This window comes from Gymnogyps californianus, chromosome 7 (assembly GCF_018139145.2).
Source record: "Gymnogyps californianus isolate 813 chromosome 7, ASM1813914v2, whole genome shotgun sequence".
NCBI classification, from domain to species: domain Eukaryota; kingdom Metazoa; phylum Chordata; class Aves; order Accipitriformes; family Cathartidae; genus Gymnogyps; species Gymnogyps californianus.
In genome coordinates this window covers 4,179,591-4,202,817 of record NC_059477.1, presented here as the reverse complement: position 1 = coordinate 4,202,817, position 23,227 = coordinate 4,179,591, and the positions used below count along the sequence as shown (strand labels likewise).

At 46.1% G+C, this 23,227-nt stretch overlaps 1 protein-coding gene across 1 annotated transcript in view; it reads right to left on the bottom strand.

The window, feature by feature from the left end:
* The window catches only part of BARD1 (BRCA1 associated RING domain 1), a 45,097-nt gene extending 34,901 nt beyond the window's left edge, over window positions 1-10,196 (bottom strand). Inside the window, 4 exon segments of the mRNA XM_050900062.1 lie at window positions 5,979-6,124; window positions 9,833-9,889; window positions 10,046-10,116; window positions 10,119-10,196. Of these exon segments, the coding sequence (XP_050756019.1) occupies window positions 5,979-6,124; window positions 9,833-9,889; window positions 10,046-10,116; window positions 10,119-10,196 (352 nt within the window).
* Between the last annotated feature and the right edge of the window lie 13,031 nt (window positions 10,197-23,227).

Sequence of the window (23,227 nt, the reverse complement as noted above, 5' to 3'; positions counted from 1 at the left end):
ATTTAATTTGACAACAACTCTTTCAGTGCAAAAGAACTAACACTGATTTTTTCCAGATTCCTTCTTGGAAGCCTAAGTTATTTTAGGTTACTTGGACAAATCCTCCAACGTAAACGCGCAAGTCATTCTTTCTGTTGCCTCCAACCTCAGGGACTACCATTCACAAAAGTGTTGGTGATTTATAGCAATCAATCACAAAACCAATATTAATTTTGCCTAGTGAGGTAAGCAGGGTATTATTATTATTAGTTTTAAACAGAACTAAGATCAAGATTAGTGGGGTTTTTTAAACATTCTTGAAATAAGCTATACAAAGCCTCGATTATTAGAAGTGACAGACACTCACTGCAGCAATGTATTACTTTCACTTCAGTGCATTAACTTTCTCCTGATAATTTGTCTTCTCCATACCTTCTCTTCTATTTTTGGTGTTAGTAACTATAGCCTGTTTTCCACAGCAAGCTGTGATAACCTCACAGATAGCAGACAAACTAGTCTCAATCCCTCAGCCACAAAAAAATACGTTTGAAATTTCACTTGAAACAGAACTGTATAGCTAGTAACTCAATACCAAAACAGACATTTGCAGTTTTCTTTTAAAGCAGTATTTCAGGCTTAAATGTTTCCTCAATCTTGATTTAAATTACCCTACTTACCCCTTGAATTAAAATATGCTAGATATTAGGAGATTTAGCTAGAGGAATATGTAAGGCATCAGACCAAAAGTGTCTTTAAGAATACAGCTTGAGGCTAGCTAATCAATCATTTAGGTATCTAAAGATAATCCTCCAGTACAGAACTGCAGCTACTTGGTTTTCCTGTAGGGCTGGGCTTGGTGCAAACAGGAAAAAAAGCACTGAAATTGAGACTGAAATCTCATAACTAGCTAGCCTTCAGAAAGATATCATATCCAATTTCATTCTGACAATAACATCTAAAAAAAGGAAGAGCTTGATTGCAAGCAGATGCAAAATATAAAACAGTTACTATTTATTTGTCTTGCCTTCCCTGTTTACACAACTAGCAGATTTCTTTCGAAAATATTTACCTTGCTAGAACTATCAGTCAACTCCAAATAAAGAGCGAGAATAAAATCAGCTTGCAAAAGTAATTTGTGCAACAATTTTGTGATGGCCAGAATTCTTTTTGATGTGTATAGCACAGTAAGACTTTAAAGTCCAAGTGACAAATTCAATCAAAGGCACTGTCCTTCAGAAGTACTCTCTAAAGCAGCATAACACAATTAAGTATTTACACTGGAAGTTATGTATATACCACTTCTGGCAGCAAGAAAGCTTCTGAAAAATCAACCACAAGGGTTCTTAAACTGATCTGTTCATTACTGGTTGCTCAGCAGGGACTTACTAGTCAGGTTATTAAAAACCTGCTGAAAATACACCAAATAAATACTTTCCCAGGATTATTCTTCCTCACATGCAACTACTTGAGGTGTAAAAGAGTAGGTTGCATGTCTTAGAACAGGGAGGTACTTGCAGAACATGATGAAAAGACCACAGATACTGTGAAAGAGATCCATCCCATGGAGAGGCCAGCCATGCACACCTGGGGCATATCCACAGCCTACTGGGGAAGAAACTGCAATTTCTGCCCAGGTGTGTGTTGTGTCTCAGCCATTCTTCAATAACTCCATCCTACAGAATACTCTGTAGCTAACACCAACTTTACCTGAACAGTTCTGCGTAGCATCTGCAAAAAAACGTTATTCTTAGTCTCTGCTGCCCCTTTCCTCCATTTCCAAAGCGTACAAGGTAGGGAGTAGAAGTAATAAGGACAAATGGCCAATCTACCCTCCCTGAAAATCTAATCCTTTGATGGACTCAGAGCTGTGAGAGGGAGAGAGAGAAGAGAGACAGTGCTAAGAAACAGAAAGGAAGTTCTTATGGTTTAATATGTAAATGTGAATTTATATAAAGAGGGTATTATCTGGTAGCTAAGTGCGTTCAGTTAAGCTACCTTCAGAGAAAATTGCTCATAGAAAAATCGATCCAAAGGAATTCTTTGTTGTCTCCAAGCTGGAAGCCAGAGCTTGCTTCTCAACACGAATGAAAAAATTACTATATATGATTAAGATTTAATAGTCTTTTTAATACATAAAAAGTACCCTCCCAAAATTTTTAGAGATGCATTGAGACAAGATAAATCAGTAAAGCATGCCTTACTATTCTAGATTTTAAGCATTTGCAGTAAAGACTGTCCACAATAACAGTATTAGAATCAGCCTATAATAAATGCAGCAAATCTACTCTCCATTACCTATTAAATGTAACATTCATATACACAATATATTAACCGAATTCTTTCTAAATTAGACTTATTTGCACATAATAAGCACAAATTTCTTAATGTTGACATTTAATAGAGTTGAATTTCTTAAGTGTTAAAAGGGTTGAGAGTAGACAAAAATACTAGGAGATATGCAGTGCCTTGCAACTAGAGAGCTACATCTCCAAGTTCTGCTGTAGTGCAATAACAGGCTAGAGCAGGAAAAAAAGGAGCAATTAGAAAATGTGGTTTAGCTATCATTAATCTGCATCAAAGGAATATAATGATGCACATTGTGTGCCTTTCAAATTATTCTCTATTATGGGTTTCAGAACAGAAGTTGAGAAATCTCTTTGACAAACTAGTCCCTTATTAAAAATCAAAGGGAAGTGCTTTGGTACCATCTGTGCAACATTAGTGCCTTCACTGAAGAATGATTATTTTGCAAGTTAAGTATTCAACACGGGGAAAAAGGGAGAAATTCCAGCTATGCAAAAACTCATCTTTAGCTATTATGAAAAATGTCATAGCATACATGAAATGCAATGTAATCTGTTACAACAGGAGTTCAACATCTTTCCCTCCACATCAGTAAACGTGAAAGTAAATTATGATACCATAAAGACTAATCAAAAGTTAATCTCTCCTACTGTCCACCAGCATCAACACAAGCTTAGGAAGCTTTGACCAACACCTGCAAGGTCTAGCTCTGTATGAGAAGGGGGGAGTAAGGCTTTCTGTTTGACTGTGTTAGAGTGAAGCAGATTATTTTACAAAGAATAAGGTAAAATCATCTATAAATGGTGGTTGTGAAAATTTACAACAATCTCTTCTTCTTAAAGAACATCACACAGAAAAATCTGCTGAAGTATTTAAAATTCACTTTCAAAATCATTACTGTAAATCAACCGTCTTCATCTCTAGTATACTATATATACTATGTCCATGATTCAACAAGGTCTTACTAATTACCCACCTATGAAGCCTATCATCCCACCAACTCCAATTCTCAAGATGTCTTGGACTCTGCAACGTTAGAGCTAAAGATTTTGAGGTGCAGACATGCCATCTATGAAGCCTGCCAGCCAGCTTCCCGTTACCCTCGTAAAGGTACAACACTAGGCAGTGAAAAGGTCAGACAGCTCTCCTCACCTTGCCACAAACTAAGGATATAACATCTCTAACAAGTGAATTAATTTTGAGACTCAGCATTTGCTACCTACAGTTTGAATTTTCTAGCCAGTTTCAGGTTCGTTTTTTGCTAATTCCCCTTCAGTCGCTCCAGTACTATTCTGTAGTGCAATTTGCTGATCTTCCCTTTAATTTAAAAGGGAAATATTAGCTGTTTTGTGCAGTCTTTCCTGAATTACTTGCTGCTGCTTCTTAGAACGCACACACTGTTCGGCAAAAAGCTATTCTTATCCCATTGGAGTACAAAGTGAAATCCCTCTCATATCTACTGTGGAACCTCAGGGTACAGGGATTTTTATACTTGAAATATTCAACATGTGAGCTTAACCTAACCCTATCTTTTTCAGTCACCGTAGTTCTGTGGTTTTTTAAAGACAACACACACAACTTACTGCGTTCACTAGGTCTGCTATAGATTAAAAAATGGGTAGTATGATGCATTTGCATTAGAAACTTCAGTGTCAACAAGGATCTCAAACAGAAGCCTTGAGACAAGCCACAATTGTCTCAAAACAAGGCCTATAAAACAAATATGCAAAAGGGATATAAAACAAATATATGGAAATATTCCTTTTTCAACTGCTTCTCTTCCTTTCCTCCACAGAAAGACTGATTTTTCGGTCTGTTTCCTTTACTGGAACATAAAATACAATTTCTGACCTTCTAACGAAAAAGCAAAGAAAATACTGTTGACAGGAACGTGGCAGAAGTACAGTGCCGTAAGAACATGAAAGCAACTCCTTAACAAGAGAGGCCCTGATTCTCCAAACTCAAACATATTTCACTTTGAATATATTAAGTTCAAGACATACATCTATGAGAGGTGACAGATTTGCCAGAGATGAGTGACAAAACATCCTAAAGGATTTGCTCTCAAAAATCTCTAAAGCTACAGCATCCTGTGATTTGCCATAGTACAACACATAATTGGCTGTTGTTAGAGGTGTGCTCATTTACTCATGTATTCAAACTATTTCTGACAGTGAACTATAACCAACTCAGGAGGTTTTTCCCTTAACCTCAGTATGAAACATCCAAAAGGCCATTAATTCTTAGTACACTGCAAAGACTACAAGTGATGGAAAGTAATCTCCCACATCAGTTCATAACTTTAGCTCCAAATAAAACACTACTATAAAAGCAGACACAAAATTCAAGTTTAAGTCCGGACAAGGAACGATAAAAAGAACCTCATTTTGTTCTGTGGCATAGCCATAGCATGCAAACTTTATTTTAGAAGAACTATGGGATTAAACTTACTATTCAACTTCTAGTACAGCTAAACGTCAGACCAATTTTTAAGAGTTAATCCATCTGTAAGAATTCTCCAAAACATCTAAATAGTATCAGTAATACTACTATGTTGTATTTGAAATGCTTGATTTACAGCATCACGAATAGCTCCTCTCAGAGATTCTCTTCCAACTATGTTTTTAAAAGCCTTCACACTTAAAATGTTTCCCTGAAATCCTATTTAAGCCATCATCTATATTTTCTATGCTCCAGAAGATTTAATCACCACAGGATTTTATCTCTCTATAAAATGTATTCCTTTACAGTTGGACATAGGCTTCCAGCCTCCTCACTTAAATGCATTTTGATGTCAATAAAGAGCTACCCCATAAATGAACATGAAGGTGCTGATGGGATTAGACTTAGAATCTTTAATTTAGACAAACATATTAGGAAGCAACAATGAAGGAATAATTACCTTTTCTGTATCTGACAGCTAAATGAATGTTTCTAAAACTTGGTATTACATAAAATGCTCCTCTCTGAGCTTGCAGAAGAGACATACATTCACCTACGCTTACTTCACTTCATTTTTTCCTACTTTGACAATCAGCCTAAAATTTGATAAAGAGATGAATTCCCAGAGTACGATCTCTACAATCTTCTAGCACAGTCAGCAATGACAAAATTCCATTGTAGCAGACTAGCTGATTGTTATGGACCAGAAAATAAATGACTTAAGACTTGCCTCCTTCCCCTTTTAGGCAAGGAACACAGATAATTTTTGCCATGTGCAAAAACCCTAAACTGAAAATTACTGGGACAGCATGCATGCCTTGGTGCACAAATACACAAAGGGCAAGAGAATATATGCATTAATCCTTTAACAGGGCCCCCCTAAAGAAGTGTTCGCTGCAGAACATTACACATTTGTGCTCCCCTAAGAGCACAAGATACGACAACTTGTGCCCTTGGTTTCTGCAACTAACTGCCACATGACTTGGGAATCTATCCCACTCTTGTCTCATTTTGGAAGACAGATTCTAATGAATTATGGACTAACCCGCTCATGCAGATTTCTTAGTAAAATAGATTCAAAGAGCGAGCAATCCATACAGACAGTTCTCTTCAAATCAAAATTTCCAAACATGATTCGGAACAGCCTGTCAGAATCTTAAACAGGGCTGCACTGCTCATTCTCTATAAAGCCCGTGAAATGAAACGGAGCAGTCTGGATTCAACGGCTGTCAGAGACTCAGGTTTGCTCTTACCTGAGGTGTCCGCACCCAGTAGATGCCGCAGTTTGCTGCAAAGCTGAATCATGTTATCTAGTTGCCGGTTTATCTGTGCATCTTGCACCCAGGCTGGCACGTGGCACACTGGGCATTCTGTGCCAACACAGTCACCCACGCAAGATCTGAAAGTCAAATGTAAAAATCCATTATCCAGCATAAGTTATCTACTGTACTTGCTATCAACCTTTTCACAGCCAAACGCTCAGCAAGAAACTCTTATTTTAGCATTGACAAACCACTATTGTAAAGCCCACCTGAGTTAGTCACAAATGCAGGAGAGGACATATTTATCACGGCAAGTGACAAGCCATAATTAAGCAAGCCAAGTGCAGAGCCTTGTCAGGACGCTGTCATGAAAGACACGATATCTTGTGACTCCCACAGACTCACAAGCTGATCCAAATTTTCAAGGTATGCTAAAGCTCCGTTGCTGTTTGTCTCCAGATAACAATTAGGCTTGAACAGTTAAAACTACACATTCTTTTACACCTCAGCTAAAGGTAGGGCTATTCTTCTGCAGCCTTCTATTTTTAAACAAGTGACAGAAAGCCAACCCATAGTAAACTATCATTTCCACTTTTTCCTACTTATAATTTTCCTGATATTGTGAAGTTTCATCTGTCTGAACGCTTTTCTGTAAGAATTCCCATGAGGATCTGCAGGTGTTCAGAGTATTCCATCACTTTTCTCTTTCAGAGAATTTATGTCAGGAGATGATCACGGTGGGGTGGGTGGGGAAACAGATTTACTCGGTAAAGGTCATTTAACACTTGTAGCTTCTTAGTAATGCTACTCACCCCATACGAGCCTAAAATCTTTTATTCGTTTGATTAGTCCAGTGAGAAGACCTTATGATTTGCCATCTGAACTGCAACATTCAAGGGCCATTGTTACTTCTCAACTCCAATCTATCCTATTAAATACAGGTTATAATTTCACATACCCAAGACTGAATTAATTTCAAAAGTCTCCGTTACCTTACCACCACATAGCACAATTCTAGCCAAAGGTATAAAATTAAACGTGAGCAGATCGTGTTAAACATTCAGAGGAACAGAATGCGAGTAATATCAAGGCGCTGCTACCTGGAGAGGAAGATCAAAGTCTATGCATCTAGACTCTAAACATATAGTCAGCTTGGAAGCTGACAGTCATACAGCGCAAAACTAGTAGCATATCAGTTAACAATACCAGAATTATAACTACCACCACTTTCCTTAAGAGGAGAGTTATTTTCAGATCTGTTCTCTGCACTGGCATCTCGCCCTCAAACATCACACAAGTATCATGCCTTCAGTTAATTCCAAGACAGGAAATCTAGTAGGTAAAAATTGCTGCTAGGTGTGTTTTATGCTTTCAACAGCCTGCTCTGAGTAGGCAAAGGACCTCGCGGTTGAGACACTGCTATGATCGGGAGACTGAAGTACAATTCTTGGCTCTGACATATTCTAGATGACATTGACAAATCACTTGGAGCAAAGATAAGAACCAACCAGCTCTCGTTCTCTAGGAAAGTTGGCCTCAGGTCTCCCACGTCTGTAAAAGGTAGTGCAAAGGAAACGCAGAATGACTTTTATACCGCGACATTTCCCAATTACTTCTAGCTGTTGGGTTTTTATAGTTAATGGATAAGGACTGTAACTAACTTAGTAGAGTTACTCAGACAAAACTGCAGAAACTGATCTTAATAAATATCCCTGCCCATAATAAAACCCATGCTGAGGGAGAACCAGTTACATTATGTGTGACCTGATTATTGCAGTTCATTAGTTTCACATATTTCACTTCATATATCAGAAGCCAGCTCCGGCCATTCATCCCACTCCTTCCTGGGTGTATTAATAAATGTCTGTAGCAATGGATCAGAATCAGTTCATGACAGAATACTGCAGATTCAACCCACGCCCTACCAAATTTGCTTGTAAACAAATGAATCTAAATTTCCTCAGGTTTATTTAATAAAATAGCCGCTATCCAAGACTCAGTCATCAAAGGACACATTAAATTGATGACTAAAAGGTCAGGCATACAAAAGAGGAAAGATCGGGTATAACAGTAACTTGGATAATAGCAAATAAACTTTTTCTGGAGTAAGAAATAGCTGCTAATGAGTGCTTAAGACTCGGGTTAGCTATGCTTTCCAGCCTCCTCAATGCAAACTGCATCATCTTCTGATGCCTTGAAAATTTTTCTTAAAAAAAAAAAAAAAACTTCAACACACAGTGGGTGTTTGAAATCTATCACCTAGAATACAATGGGGTTATCCAAAATAAAACCACAAAGCCTTAGATGCCCAACAACTAAACAATTATGTTTATTAAGCCACCCTTATGCTACCCTTCAGCAATCCACACTGCATCTCAGAAAAAAAAAACATTTTATAAGATAGATATGAACATATTTATAAATAATTTGTACAAGCTTCTGGGGGTTACTTTACCAAGTACTCTGTGGACAGGTAGTACAAACGGAACAAATAACAAAAAATTTGTTTCAGACAGCAGAATCTTCTACCGCAATTAATGGCCAAAGCTGGGAAAGAACTCGCATGTCTGGAGAGAAATAAATCATTTATGCATCTTTTAATACATCCATACTGGGGGGAAGAGATGCTGAGGGCATCTATCCCATAATCAGTTATCCTTAAAATGCAAGAAAATCTTTTGCTAGTATTTTACTCTTCAGGCCTTTGGCACTTTAAGCTCCCATTAGAAAGGTGCAGCTGAAGACAGGGAGTGAATACACAGCCATGAGGAAGGGAGGGAGGGAGGGAAGGAGGGTTTTCCTCTGCTTTTATTGACGTAGTGATTACAGTAGTAACAAGAGGCAAAGCTGAATATCTAGACTGGCTTACAAGCAGAGGTTAGAAAGTGTCTATCCTCTCCACCGTAACAAGCATAGGATTTTAATAGACAGCTCACATCTGTGCTGTGCAGAGAAACTGTTTAAGATATATGACTGACCTTTTAACACCCCATGTTTGCATTTGCATGCCATGAAGAGCAGCAACATACAGGACAGCCAGAAGGTTCCACCACCTTCCCCAAATGAGGTTCTGGAGCATGAACATTTCAGACTCTGCCCGTACCAACGATGCAGTGAGTTGTCCCACGACAGTCCAAGTGACTACCACCTCCTCAGAACTGCCTCGTTGGCAGGATGTTTCTAACTTAACTCCGTTTTTTTTTAAACACTCAGATTATTCGACAAACTATAAGCAGAGGTACTCATGCTATCCCAACATGTTTGGAAGGACGTGAATACAGGAACAGTTATAGTGGCAGACCTGAAGGAGCAAAGCCATTAGCATAGCAGAAGGCCAAAGCAATGACAAGCAGCACCCAGTCCTCTCAAGGAGAGCAAAATCCCCTTGGAAACAGAAAGCATCTTTCCAGGCTGCTCTTTTTTGTTTGTTTTCAACAGAGGAAGAGAAAGGAGTTGGAGATGACAAGAAGAACTGAACCTAGCTTTGCCTCCTACCCCACTACGAGTGGACTCCCCCCACCATCAGACTGAGGGTTCCCTTCACACCTGGCCAACATTCTGAAGCCTCAACCAGCACTCAGAAAGCTTGGCTTCCGCTCTGGCAAGCCAGACACCCGCCCCAGAGCAGTGAGCCGGACCTAGAGAGGGACAGCAGCTCCCGCTTTCCTCTCCCACTCAGCCCCCCGGCCAGAAAGCACCACCGGTGCCCACCTCCCTTAGGCGCCAGCCCTTTCTCCAAAGCACGGCAGCAAGGAGGGCGGGGGCCTCGGGGCGCCCTTCAAAGGGCCGCCGGCCCGGGGAGGGAGGCGGGGCGGCCGTAGCCTCGGCGCACCACGCTTACTTACAGGCAGAAGACGTGCTCGCACTGCCCCAGGGACACGGGCTCCCGCAGGACGCCGGCGCTGTGGGCAGAGGAAGGAGAAACGCGGCAGTTTTAACACCCGCGGCCTTAAGGGCACAGCGCCAGCGGCGGCCCCGCTCCCCGGCCGGCAGCCGGGGCGTAACGGCCGCGGGGCCGGGGCGGAAAGGGGAAGGGGGGGGGGGGGGGCATCCGTTACCAGCGGGAGCAGCTCAGCGCCCTCTCCAGCCGCTCCAGCGCGGCGCGGGTGCGGGCCCAGGGGGGCCGGGCGGCGCCATGGGGGCGGCGGTGAGGGGCTGGCCGACCGGGGCCGGCCGGTTGCCCGAGCGGCCGCGCAGCGCCTCCCGCATCGCTTCTCGCTGCTGCTGCTGCCACTGCTCCGAATTCCCCGCCCGCCACCACTGCGCAAGCGCGGAAGGCTACACGCCCGCCAGCGCGCATGCGCCTCCAGAGGAACCACCCTCATCTCCCTCAGGCCCCCGCGCTTCCCGCGCTTCGGGAGCGGGGAGGGGCCACCCTGAGGGGAGGGCTGAGGAGAATGGCGGGCTGGCTGGTAGCCAGCATGAAATTCGGAGTTGAGATACTTCAGTAGCATCCAAATCGATCAAATACCCAAACCCGATGCGTCTATATACGTCTTTCCAGTATCCGTTTATCTATAACGAACGTGCCTAACACAGCACAAACATCTCCTACCCAAACGAAGCCTGAAATGGGCAGGCGAGTGCATCGTCGTGATGCTGAGGGCATCCTTCCCTCACGCCTGGTGCCCAGCCCAGGCAGGGCGCCCGCCCTGTGCCGATCCCTTTCCGCCCCGACTTTAAAAATTTAATTTTCTTCCTTCTCTTCCAGCCATTCACCAGCTTCAGTCTGACAGAGAGACCTCACCAGTCACCGTCACTTTGGGTTTTGAGGGTGTTTTTTTCCTCAGCTTGTGCATCCAGTAGCACCTCAGGGTTCAGCCCAATCTCCCACTTCTTACAGGTTTCTGGTTTTGAGGTTGTACCTCCATAGACGCAGCCCCCGCCATCCCTGTACAGTGTAATTACTGAAGCACATAAAGCAGTTATAGCAGGAATTTATCACTTTCAGGTAGAAATACTCCTGGCCAAATAAAAGATAGAGCAGGAATGCCAGGAGCAATTTATAACAGGCTTACTGACATTTCGTGTCGAGAAGCTCCGCCAGTGAATAAGCATCAAGCCATAAATCTCGGAGCAAACATGATTAAAGCGAACGAGTTATTCTTTGAGGGAACTTCATCATAAAAGGATGCAGCGGCGCGAAGCCACAAAATTTGGTTGGCGACAGTCGTAGAAAACAGCCGTCAGAGCGGCGTCCCGGCAGCCCGTCTGAAATTTCAGTGGCGTTCCTCATCCCGCGTCTCCCTCTGTTTGCTTCCTGCGGGTGGATGCTTTCCCCTCATCCCTGCTCATCAGGTGAAATACAAGCGGCAAGATGTCGAGTACCGCCGCTCAGCTGGCAGCAGCAGCGATGGCAGCCTGACCAGAGGGACTAATTTAACCGCTGGTGGCAACAGGGGCATTTTCTGCAGCTCCTACCTCATCTAGAGAGAAGGACTTCTCAGATGAGTGTTAAATCAGGGCTGAAAACATTTCTTAATAAGTTATCCTTGTCTTCCCCGAAGGAGATTCTGCAGTTTTCAGGTTTCACACTCCTCTGCTTCAGTCTTTCATTCCCTCTGTAGCTCCTGAACACCGGGAATGGTTTAAATTGGGATTTTTTTGTTGTTTTTTTTTTTTTTATTGCTTTATTTATGGAAGGTTAAATGTTTATCTTTGCTACTAATATTAGCCAGAGGTGCAAGGAGGTCAGCACCACACAGGGTGGGGAACTGTGAAATCTGTCAGCTCTATTGATCTGAGAAAATTTGCTCCTGTCGTCTGGGGCAAGCTGATGTGTCACAGGGTGAGACACTGTCACGCTGATTTGAATGGTGGCGTATTCAGCCTTTATTAAATCAATGCCGTCGTACCTCCTAACCTGCTTGACCTCAGCAAACTCCATCTTGGCTTTCTCTGCGTTCATGATAACTCCCAATCCTTATCCATGAGAAAGGAAACTGTGGAGGTGTGTGGCAGGTCCAAAGGGTTAAACAACAGCTCGTCCTTTGCAGGTGACTCCATCCTTGCAGAGTCGGGGCCTGAGCCCTGAGGGAGAGGAATGGATGGGGGCATCCCCATCCGCACGCATCATTTTCACCGGCGCAGAGAAGGCGGCTGTTTGTTGTCATCGACAGCGCAGTAGCTGCATCTGTGTGCTTGGATCCAGCTGTGAAAAGTGCGGTCGTATCTCTGTAATAGCCTGTTGTTTTCTGGTGCTCAGGAAAACCCCACGCTGTGTTAATAACGCTGAGCGGTGTCCCCTTTGCTAACGGCCTGTCATCCCCGGCGGTGGGGATCAGCAGGCCCTCTGCCGCGGAGGGAAGCACCTCTGGGGAAAGAAACAACAGCCGCGGAGGTGAGCGTGGAAGTAAAACAAAACCAAATGCAAACCGCACCTTGTTAAGAGACGTGCGTAGGTGTCGGATGCTCCCGGCGGCAGGCGGGCTTGGGCATGTTTCTGGCAGGAGCTGACTGTGGTGAAGGAGCTGCTTCAGAGCACACCATCCTCCTTGCCTATCTTGGAGGAGGAAAGGGGCAGGCAGAGGTGCTCTGTCCTGCCCAAAGGGGAGCTTGTCCCCAAGCCCAGCGAGGTGGGGGACTGGCACGTCCCACGGTGCCTCTTCCCATCTGGCGTGCATGCACCAAAACATCTGGATGCAGGAGAGGGATGACAGCGAGGGACACAGCTGGACAGGGCACCCTCGCTCCTTTCCTCGGGCTGCAGGGGAGGGAGCTGGGACAGGGACCTGCTCCCTCACGCCGCCAAAACCAGGATAAACTCACAAACCAAGCTAAAACAGTCATTTGTCCCTTAAAAATGAACAGTGGCCAGATGCAACCTCAACATCCTACTCCCTCGTACTTGGCCATGGTGTGCTCATCCTGTGCTCCAAAAAACCAGCGCCAGGCGTCTCCCGGTGCACCAGGGTTACTGAAAGATGGCAAAAGGCCTTGCTGCCGAGGTGAAACTTTAATGCAATTTGAAGCGTTCAGCGCAGGTTACGAACAACACTTGATCCATAGATCTCTTGAGTCAACCTGGCATTTATGTTCACAAAATATGAGATGCCGATATATACTGTATAGGACAATAAAACACATAAGTACCTCGTCTTCCTTTCCTCCGGCTGAAATATGTTTAGTGTCCCTCTCAATAAATCCACGTGTGCGCACGTAGTCTCCATTGTGCTGAGACATTATGTGCAAATTTACAAACATTTACAACTAAGTTAAACTGAGGCAAAGCACTGCCCTGGGCAGCCAGCATCTAACAAATACTTGTGTTCGAGAAAGATGTAAAAGTCATGAGTGATTCATTCTCCCTAATTTTATAAAGGTTAAGGAGCTGGCACTCTTGGAATAAGAAACGTCTTCCGCTGCAGTGAATTACTGCAGCCAATTGGACAGTCAGAAGCAAAAAAAATGATGCAGAGAACAGGGAGGAGCGAGAAACATATCTCTAAATTTGGTTTATGCAGTATTTAAAGTACAAGTAAAGCCATTCCAGGCAGTATAAGGCCCACACACTTTAAAATAAATTTGTTGCATGACGGAAAGCCAGTAAAATGGTTTCAGCAGTGGTGTGATATAGTGCGACAGTCGCGTTCGGTACGCGCATGAATCAGCCGCTCCGTACCCCGCCGAGGCAACGATCATCTTCGCCGTGCTAAACTGATAACGTGATTTTCAAACAATGCGGGGCTTCGGAGCAAAACCTGCGCTGAAGGATGGCGCTCGGCTTCCCGGCTAACGAGGAGGCTAAAAAATCCTCACCCTCCTCCTGCTTCATTTCAAAGCATTGCCCATCTGGTAAAGACCCTTTTATGTAAATACACCGGTACCTGATATTTTATTCATTAGCAAAGTTCCTCAGCTGTTTTCCAATAAATATACAATTATTATGTGATTCATCATGTAACGGCAAGGAGCGTGCAGAGGGAGGCAGTTCCCTCAAGTCTCACAAGTCAGTCGTTTTCCCGGGGGTTAAAAGAGCCAAAGCATCTGCGAAGAGAGGCTCCCTCTCCTCTCGTCCACCCAAATACCGGGCACATCCCAAAACCACCGCGTGCTGCCAGGAAAGGGTGCTCAGCTCTGACGTGCTGAGCGCCCACAGCAAGTGACAGGATGAATCCGCTTCAGCAGAAGACTGAAAAAAAATGGGAGGAGGAGCAGCCTCACGCTTTGAATTCCCTCTTTCCCCAAACGTCTGAATCAAAGCCGCTAACAGGCTTAGTTTGCTCCTCGGGCGGCCGCTCTGGGGCCAATTTTGCTGCGCGCCCAAAGCCCTGCGAGCTCGCTGTGGTCTCAGAGGCATCGTGGTCTGCGGCGCCGACTTGAAAGACGCGGGGCTGCTAAGATCATTCGGTGCAGTAATTGGTTAGGGCTATTAGACTAGCAAGTTTTAAGATTTCAAATATTGAGGGATTTGATCCCCAAAAGGAAATAATAATAAAAAAAGTCTATTACACTTTCAGACTAAGCAGCACAGTCAGCATTGCATTACACGGCATTAAATTATTAGTCGAGTCTCGATAGGAGGAACATCTGCTGGTGTTAGACATGGCATTTTTAATTAAAGGCAGCAACAGAGAAGCCTGTGGTTCATCGGTTCTGCTTTCGCCGTGCGAATTGCTAAATCCAAAGGCACTTGTACAAAAGATTTGGTCAGAGCACATGCTCTGGACCCAGCGCTGCAGAAGCACGAGCGGAAAAGCGACAGAGGTGACAGGTAATTTAGACCTGCATGCGCTAGGCCCATCACTTGGCGGGAGATCTCTGTGAATCCCCAGCTGGGTCAAAACTGTGGGGGATTTTACAAAATTGAGATTACTCTTTCTTTTTTTCCCAGAAGAGGGAGAAGAGGGGTTTCCCACAGAACGGCAAGTAACAGAGAAAAGCAAAGCAGGAGGAAGCCCCGCACCCAGCGATGCAGCTGGGGACCATGTGCAAACCTTTGCTTCAGCGGCTGCTGATGCTCCCCTGCTCCCAGCCAGTGCTGGGGTGCACGAATGGACGGCACAGACCCTCCATATCAAACGGTGCCCCCCAGGAGTTTTACCTTCCAAAGGAATAAAAGTTTGAACAGGCAATAATTTGCACTCCCTGTCAGCTGCCCACCCAGACCCCTGGCACTAAGCAGGTCAGGCAGGACCAAAAATCGCCATCAGACCTGGGCCAGGGATTCACGCGTGGCTGGAAAATGCCCAAAGCCCCCAGCAGCCTGGATACATCCAAGCAATACCTGTGTGGACAGAGCCAACAACAACAAAAAAGCCTTCTTGCCCTCTTCCACCTACCACCACCCCAAGGCAGTGCCGCAAGCCAGGGTCAGTGCTAGGCAGTCTCCTTTGAAGGGACCCAGCATTTCTGTAATAAACTCTGAATTTCAAATCTATTTGCAAAAGCCAGGTCCTAACTCAACCCGGCGGATGGGCAGAGATGAGGAGCAGAGAAAAGCTCTCGTCTCAGGGTATGGATGGCAGAAACGTCAGGCCCCACGGACGCGCACGGCTGCCTTCCCGTTGGTGCGGAGGGGGCCAGGATTTCCCTCGACGAGCCCTGCAGATGGTGTTTGTTTGCTCAGTCACGATAACAAAGGAAAATATTTGGTGCAATCTGCTCGCAGGCAGAGGCAGACATATGGTCGGTGCGATGCAAGCCTGGATGCTCGGGAAAACGCAGTCAAAGCTTTGCAGCGGCTGTTAGATGTTGCATTGCCCTAGAGTTGAGTGGGATACAAGTCCAAGGAAAACTTTGAAGAACTTGGGTGCAGGTTTTATACAGTGGCTGCTGTGGCTTGAACCCTCTTATTATTAGCCCCACTCTAATTAGTACTATTATATTACCCCTATTGTACTAGAGTTATTATAATTAACCCAATTTTAATTAATGCGAGCCTCAGCTCTGGCTCAACGCTTGGAGAAATTCTCCCTGGTTTGATGACTGTTCGTCTGCCACACACAAAACACAGGTTAAAAGCGACGGAGGCAATTAAAGGCAATTGCTTGCATGTTCGGACATGGCGGAGTCAAGGTGCGGGTGCAGCATTGCTTTTGTTCTTTTTACCCGTGACTTAGGAGCCTGTTGTTAAATGTATCGTTGCAGCATCAAGCCTGTACGAAATCTTTGGGCCACCCCAAAACATAAAATCCTTTTTATTTCCCTTTTAGTTAAATTTAAAAAACCCAGACCCTAATTCTTCTGATCTCTGTTTTCCAAATATCAAGGCCCATTTCTTAATCGGGACTAACCCCCAGCTAAGACGGCGCTGGTGACATTAAAGGTTTTGGCGAGGGTTCCTGGCTGTGCCGAGGGGGTGACGGGGCAGCAGAGCACAGCTCCAGAGCCACGATGGGGCTGTGACACACACGCCGCGATGGGAACCTCCACCCGTTTGGAGTCTCCATGTCCATCCCATCCTAAGGGAAAACACCGAGGGCAGCGTATGCTCCGCTGTAAACATTGGGATTTGGGGTGTTGTGGTTTTTTTTTTTAAATGAAGAAAGCACGATCATTTCCTTTCCGTCAGGGTGCCTTTGTCAGGATTTAATTCCCTTTTTCCCTGCACGTCTCCTTTTGAAGATGTACAGCCGAGTGTCCCTTTGAAGTCCTTGCTTTTAAATTTACCTTTTGGTTGCTGTGTGCTCCATGAGGTCGATCAGGGATCTCCACGCCATCGGTCAGGGCTCAGCACCTCCTGTTTCATCAGGATAAAACAGATTACCGGGACTGCGGGTGCTGGGCTTATTTTGGGGAGAAATTTGCCGTGACTTGTTAACAACAAACATGCTTCACTTTAAAGAATTCAAGTTATTTTGGAGGGGGGTTGAGTAGGCCCCCCGGCTACGCCTGAGTGCTCAAGGGCAGGGACAGATGCTGTGTCTGAGCACCGAGATGGGGATCCCTGTGGGGTGAAGCTCCGTCCCCACCGAATTCAGAAATGCACTGCGGGGAGAGATGGGGCCACCTCTCTGGCCCTGGCATGAGCTCCACACTCAAAACATCGGGTACGGTCATACTGGTGCCTCTGCTGGCCTTCCTCTGGTACATGAGCGGCTCAGCCCCACCATTTAGCTTAAATAAAGTCAAATCGGAAAAAAAAATAGGAGTATAGCTGGCATTTCTGGAGAATATGAAATGTGTGGGTAATGCTCCCTTAATTTAAATTAAAATGCTCCTTCCCTGCTAAGCCTTCCTTCCAAAGGCAGGAGCAGAGGGCTCCAGCATCCCACAAAAACCATGCCTCATGCTTTTTCAATGTAAAAGCCAGAGCTGAGCTGCAAATAAAAAAATAAGGAAAGCCATGGGGTTACCACAGCGATACACGGATGCAATGCAGTACCTGGGAAATGCCAGCCCCCAGTGCCCTGCACAGGGCTGGGGGGCGGCGCAGAGAGCTGCCCCTCCGAAACGTGTTGGAGACCTCCCGGTCTTGCTTTTCCCTAGGTGCCGAGTTAGCGTGTAATCGCAAGACGGATTTTGCTCAGCTGCGGCTTGGCCTGAACCATTGCACACCCTCACATGCGGAGCTCCCAGAGCATTTTCCCAACTCACTTCCTAGCAGGAGGAAATGGAGGAACAAAAGCCCCAGCACATCTGTATGTGTTTACCATTAAGGGTATATATTTTTTAAATAGGTAAGGATATTCTTTTTTCTATACTAATCCATACTAAATCCAAATTAACACGATAGCAGTTCCTGATGATTTATGTTGTTATAATAAATAAGAGCAACCGCGTGCCGCTTAGCTGATGATTAATGATCCTTATTTACAGTGTGTTCAGCTCAGGTCTGCAGTTTACACTTGCAAGCATCAGAGGAGAGTTCAGCTTTCCTTTTCTCCTGTATTTTGAGGCCACGTCGTAAATCCTGTACGAGCAGCCTTGACAGCTGCATTTTAATCCACAAATAGGATTGCTATAAACTGCCAGAAGAAACGCCAGTCTGACCCGAGACCCGCAGGGGCTGTTTCCCTTTGGCCTGGGGGGCAGGTTGGGCTTCGCCAGCCTCTGCAGGGAAGAGTGCCGAAACCGTGGCGGCAGCCGACACCATCTCACCCTCTCCTCCGAGTTACCAGGGTCTGTCACTCGAACATACCACGCCGTAAGCACCAACCCCTATTTTTGTGCTCTGATTTTCTTATAATCCCTCCTCTTGGTTCACCTCCGTGGCAAGTGAGATGGTTTGTGAGCTCCTCCCCACAAAACCTCCCCTCCCAGAGCCAGTGCACATCCCCAGCCCAGCGCCCACGCTGCTCCATCCCGCTGCTGGCACCCCCCCGGCCCTGAGCCATCCAAGCCCAAAAGGCTCCTTTCTCCTGCTCCATCCCACAAACAAGCCCTTGCGGATGGGAAGGCCCAGTGGCACGGACCCTCCTGTTTTCATTAGATCAGTGCCAAGCGCCTCTGAATGTCACAGCCTGGGTGGATGGAAAAACAGCTTCCCATTTTTTAAGATGATTTCAAGGACTCTTATAACCACATAGGTTGGCGTGCTCTGTTACACGGGCCAAGCGATCTCGCCTGGTAATTTCTGCTTGAGCCAGAGCTCAAAAGGGGTGGGAGGGAAATACAACACAGCAGCTTTGATTTATCATGATGAAGCTGATGAGTAATACAGAAACTTAGCAGTCCTGGGATGGCACCTCTCTCTCCCATTTAACTTAGCGTGAAAAGTGGTGGTGTATTGTGCAAAGGAGCACTACATTAGTGTCATATAGGAGCTGATTCAAGCACTGAAATCACCCCATGTAGGATATTCGTAGCAGAAAAATAACCCCTATAACATCAAGACTCTCCAAGGGAGCTGTGGAGATTTCTTGCTCTCACGGGTCAGGGCTGAAGCCCCACTAACGCTCACCCAGTAATTACATTTTTCTGCACGCCGGCAGAGTTATGTCGTTTTGGCACATGGGATTTCTCTAATGGTTGCAATATGAACTCTGTCTGAGATTGTGTCCCTCGGCTCTGCTGCCTCCACCGGCAGCAAAGGCAGGGCGACGGGCATGGAGCAAACCGTTCCGTCCCTCCTCCAGCCAGCCATGGCTGAGCCTTTTCCAACATCCAACATCTCCCCCTGGGCCCCTGGCACATTAAGGACCTTTGAATGTTTGGGCTTTTTTTTGTTTGTGTTTGGGGTTTTTGTTGTTGTTGTTGCTGTTTTTTAAAACAGCTTTTCCCAATTTAAAACTGAAGCTTGATGGGAGAACAGTTCACAAGCGGCCTCCCCAAGCACAGGCTTGTACCTTAGGCGCACGTACACTGCCTAGTTTTCAGCCCCAAACCTCCCAGTGAAGGTCCCCATTGCTACAACTCCGTGGTATTCTCTAATCCTGCCCAATTTCGCAAATCCCAGTTTACAACACAACCCTGAGGAGCAGGAGGCTCCTTTTAACCTCAGACAGACAACCAGGGTGGTTTATAACAAACATACGAGCTTTGCCTTTGCTGCCATCCACCGATGCGTGGCAAAGAGCTGTCTACGGGTGAAAAAAAGCTGCTTGCTGAGTCTACAGTGACGATGGTCAAATGCTGAAGATGTAGAAAGCAGGCTAAAGGAGAGGCCTCGCTGCCCATGCGAGGGAGGAAACCTGTACAGCCGCTCCGGCATGTTCACGCAGGGGGTTATGGCAGCGTGAAGCACCAGCCCGTGAGTAAACGCTCCCTTTGCGGCGCTGCACTCCCCGGAGAAGCTTTAATAATTTCTGGGGAGGCTCTGAAGGCTAATAAAAAAAATGAATACCAAAGTCAGCCCGAGCAATCACTCTCTCCCTCTTTCACGGCAAGCCTCGAGCTGCCCTTGTCTGGCTGATCAGGTGCGGCTCGGATTTCCCGGGTTCCTGAAGCAGAACGGATCCAGCAGCATTGCAGCCTGCTTTGCGGTGATGGATGGGAACGATTATAATTGTTAATCTGATTAAGCCTGTGTGCTGGTTTTGGCTGGGGTAGAGTTAATTTTCTTCACAGGAGCTGGTATGGGGCTATGTTTTGGATTTGTGCTGGAAACAGGGCTGATAATACAGGAATTTTTTCGTTACTGCCGAGCAGTGCTTACACAGAGCCAAGGCCTTTGCTGCTCCTCACCCCACCCCACCGGCGAGGAGGCTGGGGGTGCACAAGGAGTTGGGAGGGGACACAGCCGGGACAGCTGACCCCAACTGACCCAAGGGATATTCCATACCATAGGACGTCATGCTCAGCATATAAAGCTGAGGGAAGAAGGAGGAAGGGGGGGACGTTCGGAGTGATGGCGTTTGTCTTCCCAAGTAACCGTTACGCGTGATGGAGCCCTGCTGTCCTGGAGATGGCTGAACACCTGCCTGCCGATGGGAAGTGGTGAATGAATTCCTTGTTTTGCTTTGCTTGCGCGTGTGGCTTTTGCTTTACCTATTAAGCTGTCTTTATCTCAACCCACGAGTTTTCTCACTTTTACCCTTCCGATTCTTTCCCCTATCCCACCGTGGGGGGAGTGAGAGGGCGGCTGTGTGGGGCTTAGTTGCCGGCTGGGGTTAAACCACGACAGCCTGTGGTCTCAAATTTTGCTTGTCTTACTGGCATTGAAGTTACTTAAAGCAACTCTTGAGGAGGAGCATATAAAGATGTATGAAGCACGTGCTTCTGTGCACCTATCAGTATTGATCTTAGGGCAAGGTGACATGATTTTGCATTAAAATTGGATCCCTAGGTTATCAACACACACCAGCCCTCAGGCTGGTGGTACAACAGGCAAAGAGGCATCTCCTTCAGCTTTGTTTTCTCTCTTTGACAGGATTTTAAATAGGAATTTTGGGGGAGCAAGATGTGGTCCCACAGCCTGCTGCAGTCCAGGGCAGCCTGACTATAGGCTTCGACAGGGACTTTGACTAAGGCTCCAAGCTAAGGACTGCACTCCTGACTTGCACCCGCTGCATCTGGCTGCTTTGAGAGTGTTGTTAATGCTCAAGATTAGAGTTGGAAAGGTATTTTGAGTTCCTGTACCTCACATAACTCCCCAGAGATGGCTGAGGAACACCTAGAAGTACTCTGGTGTTTCTAGCATTTCTTAATGTTTGCATTATTAATTTTTTAATGAGTTTTCTTGTCAAAGTCAACTCAAATGCTTTAACTTCCACAGTTCCTGGGAGGAGGGTATGTTCAGTCACTGCAAGAGGGAAACCTTAGGTATGAAAAAGTGTAAAAGTCTTTTACCTTTCAGAAGCACCTGGATCTTAATTGCTTTGCAGCTCAACATGACCCAGCACTGTGCACTTGCAGCCCAGAAAGCCAACTGTATCCTGGGCCGCATCAAAAGAAGCGTGACCAGCAGGTCAAGGGAGGGGATTCTCCCCCTCTACTCCGCTCTTATGAGACCCCACCTGGAGTGCTGCGTCCAGCTCTGGGGCCCCCAACATAGGAAGGACGTGGACCTGTTGGAGCAAGTCCAGAGGAGGGCCATGAAGATGATCAGAGGGCTGGAGCACCTCTCCTACGAAGACAGGCTGAGAGAGTTGGGGATGTTCAGCCTGGAGGAGAGAAGGCTCCGGGGAGACCTTGTAGCAGCCTTCAGGTACCTAAAGGGGGCCTACAAGAAAGCCGGAGAGGGACTTTTTACAAGGGTGTGTAGCGATAGGACAAGGGGTAATGGCTTTAGACTGAAAGAAGGTAGATTTAGATGAGGTGTAAGGAAGAAGTTCTTCACTGTGAGGGTGGTGAGGCACTGGAACGGGATGCCCAGAGAAGGTGTGGATGCCCCCTCCCTGGAAGTGTTCAAGGCCAGGCTGGATGGGGCTTTGAGCAACCTGGTGTAGTGGAAGGTGTCCCTGCCCTCGGCAGGGGGGTTGGAACTAGGTGATCTTTAAGGTCCCTTCCAACCCAAACCATTCCATGATTCTGTGAATCATTTATTAGAGAAAATTGCTGTTAAAAAGCTGAAAATGGTTTCTGTGTTTCTCCTCTGCCTTGCTCCTAGGGCTAGCTGAAGAGAAATAAGAGGCAGCCCTTTGGGGTTAGGTTACCCAGCTCAGGTAAGGGCCCCGACTCAGCCTGGGAGCTTCTCCAGGCTCCTGCTGCAGCCGCCCAGCAAAAAGAGGATCCTTGAGAAGGTGATTCAGGGCCCTTCCTGTCGAGCTCCATCCCTTGTGATCCACCCAAAGCAGATCTGTTTGCAAAGACTTTCCACTGCCAGCCCTGCTATGCTGAGGCTGCAGGAGCAAGGGAAAAAGCCCTCATGCAGAGGTGCTCATGGCTGGGACTGACACCCTGAGGAGCACTGGGTGCCCTGTGCAAGCGGGCACCCTGCTCCTAGGCCAGGCTGGGCCACCCCAGGAGTTCTTCCCCCAGTAGAGGAGTGGACCACCACTTGGTGATGCAAACCCACGCAAAACTCCATGGATGGAGCCCTCGTGGATGTGGGTCACCAGGCAGACTTCAGCTCTGTGCTGATGGTCCTCTCAGCACATGTCTATTTGAAACTGCACTGGTGTAATTAAAGGTACTCTACTAATTGGATGTGCAACCCTAAGGGAACTCCTTTAATTGCATTTCAATCTGGTTGGTATCATTTTAACTTAAATTCATTGCTGTCTTGCACAGGAATAACCCAATTGGGTCTGGTCGTGGAGAGGCATATCATCCTGCTTCCTCCTCCCCATCACGCTCTGGATGCACTTCAATTTGTTAGGCTCTGGCTGTGAGAAAGCCACCGCACATTAAAGCAGAGGGCTGTGTAAAAGCCCTTCAGCTGGTAACTAGGACATAGACAGTAGAGGGCTGAGAGTTCACCTTGACCTGCTAATGGAGGTAAAAACCTCAATTATTACCCTGTCTTCACTTGGATTTTATCTCGTATGTGTTACCATAAATTCTGTCGTGCCCTGAAGCTGCATTCTTTTGTTCTTTGGAGTCAGTGAAGACCTGAGCTCTTTCTAAGAGATGCTTCATTTCTACCCAACATGCTTGTCTGCAGCGAAAGACCCACTGCTTAAAATTCAAGAGCCTCCATTAAACTGGAGGCTGGGGTAGATGATCAGATTGTTGCTTTGAGCCTTAAAGCTTGTGGGAGCACCGCCATTTATTTCTCTTATCTCCCAGCACGGGGCCCTCAGAATGGCTCTCCCTGGCGATGGCCTATTTCCCAAAGTCTCTTCTAGCAGCAATTAGCAATGAGGTGGGGGGCTGCACCCCCCAGGAACCAAGTGCTGTGGAGAGGCGCCTGGTTTCAAGCTTTGCTCTGTGGGTTGCAAGCACAAGCTGTATCTTTTCTTCACCCTGGGCTGAAT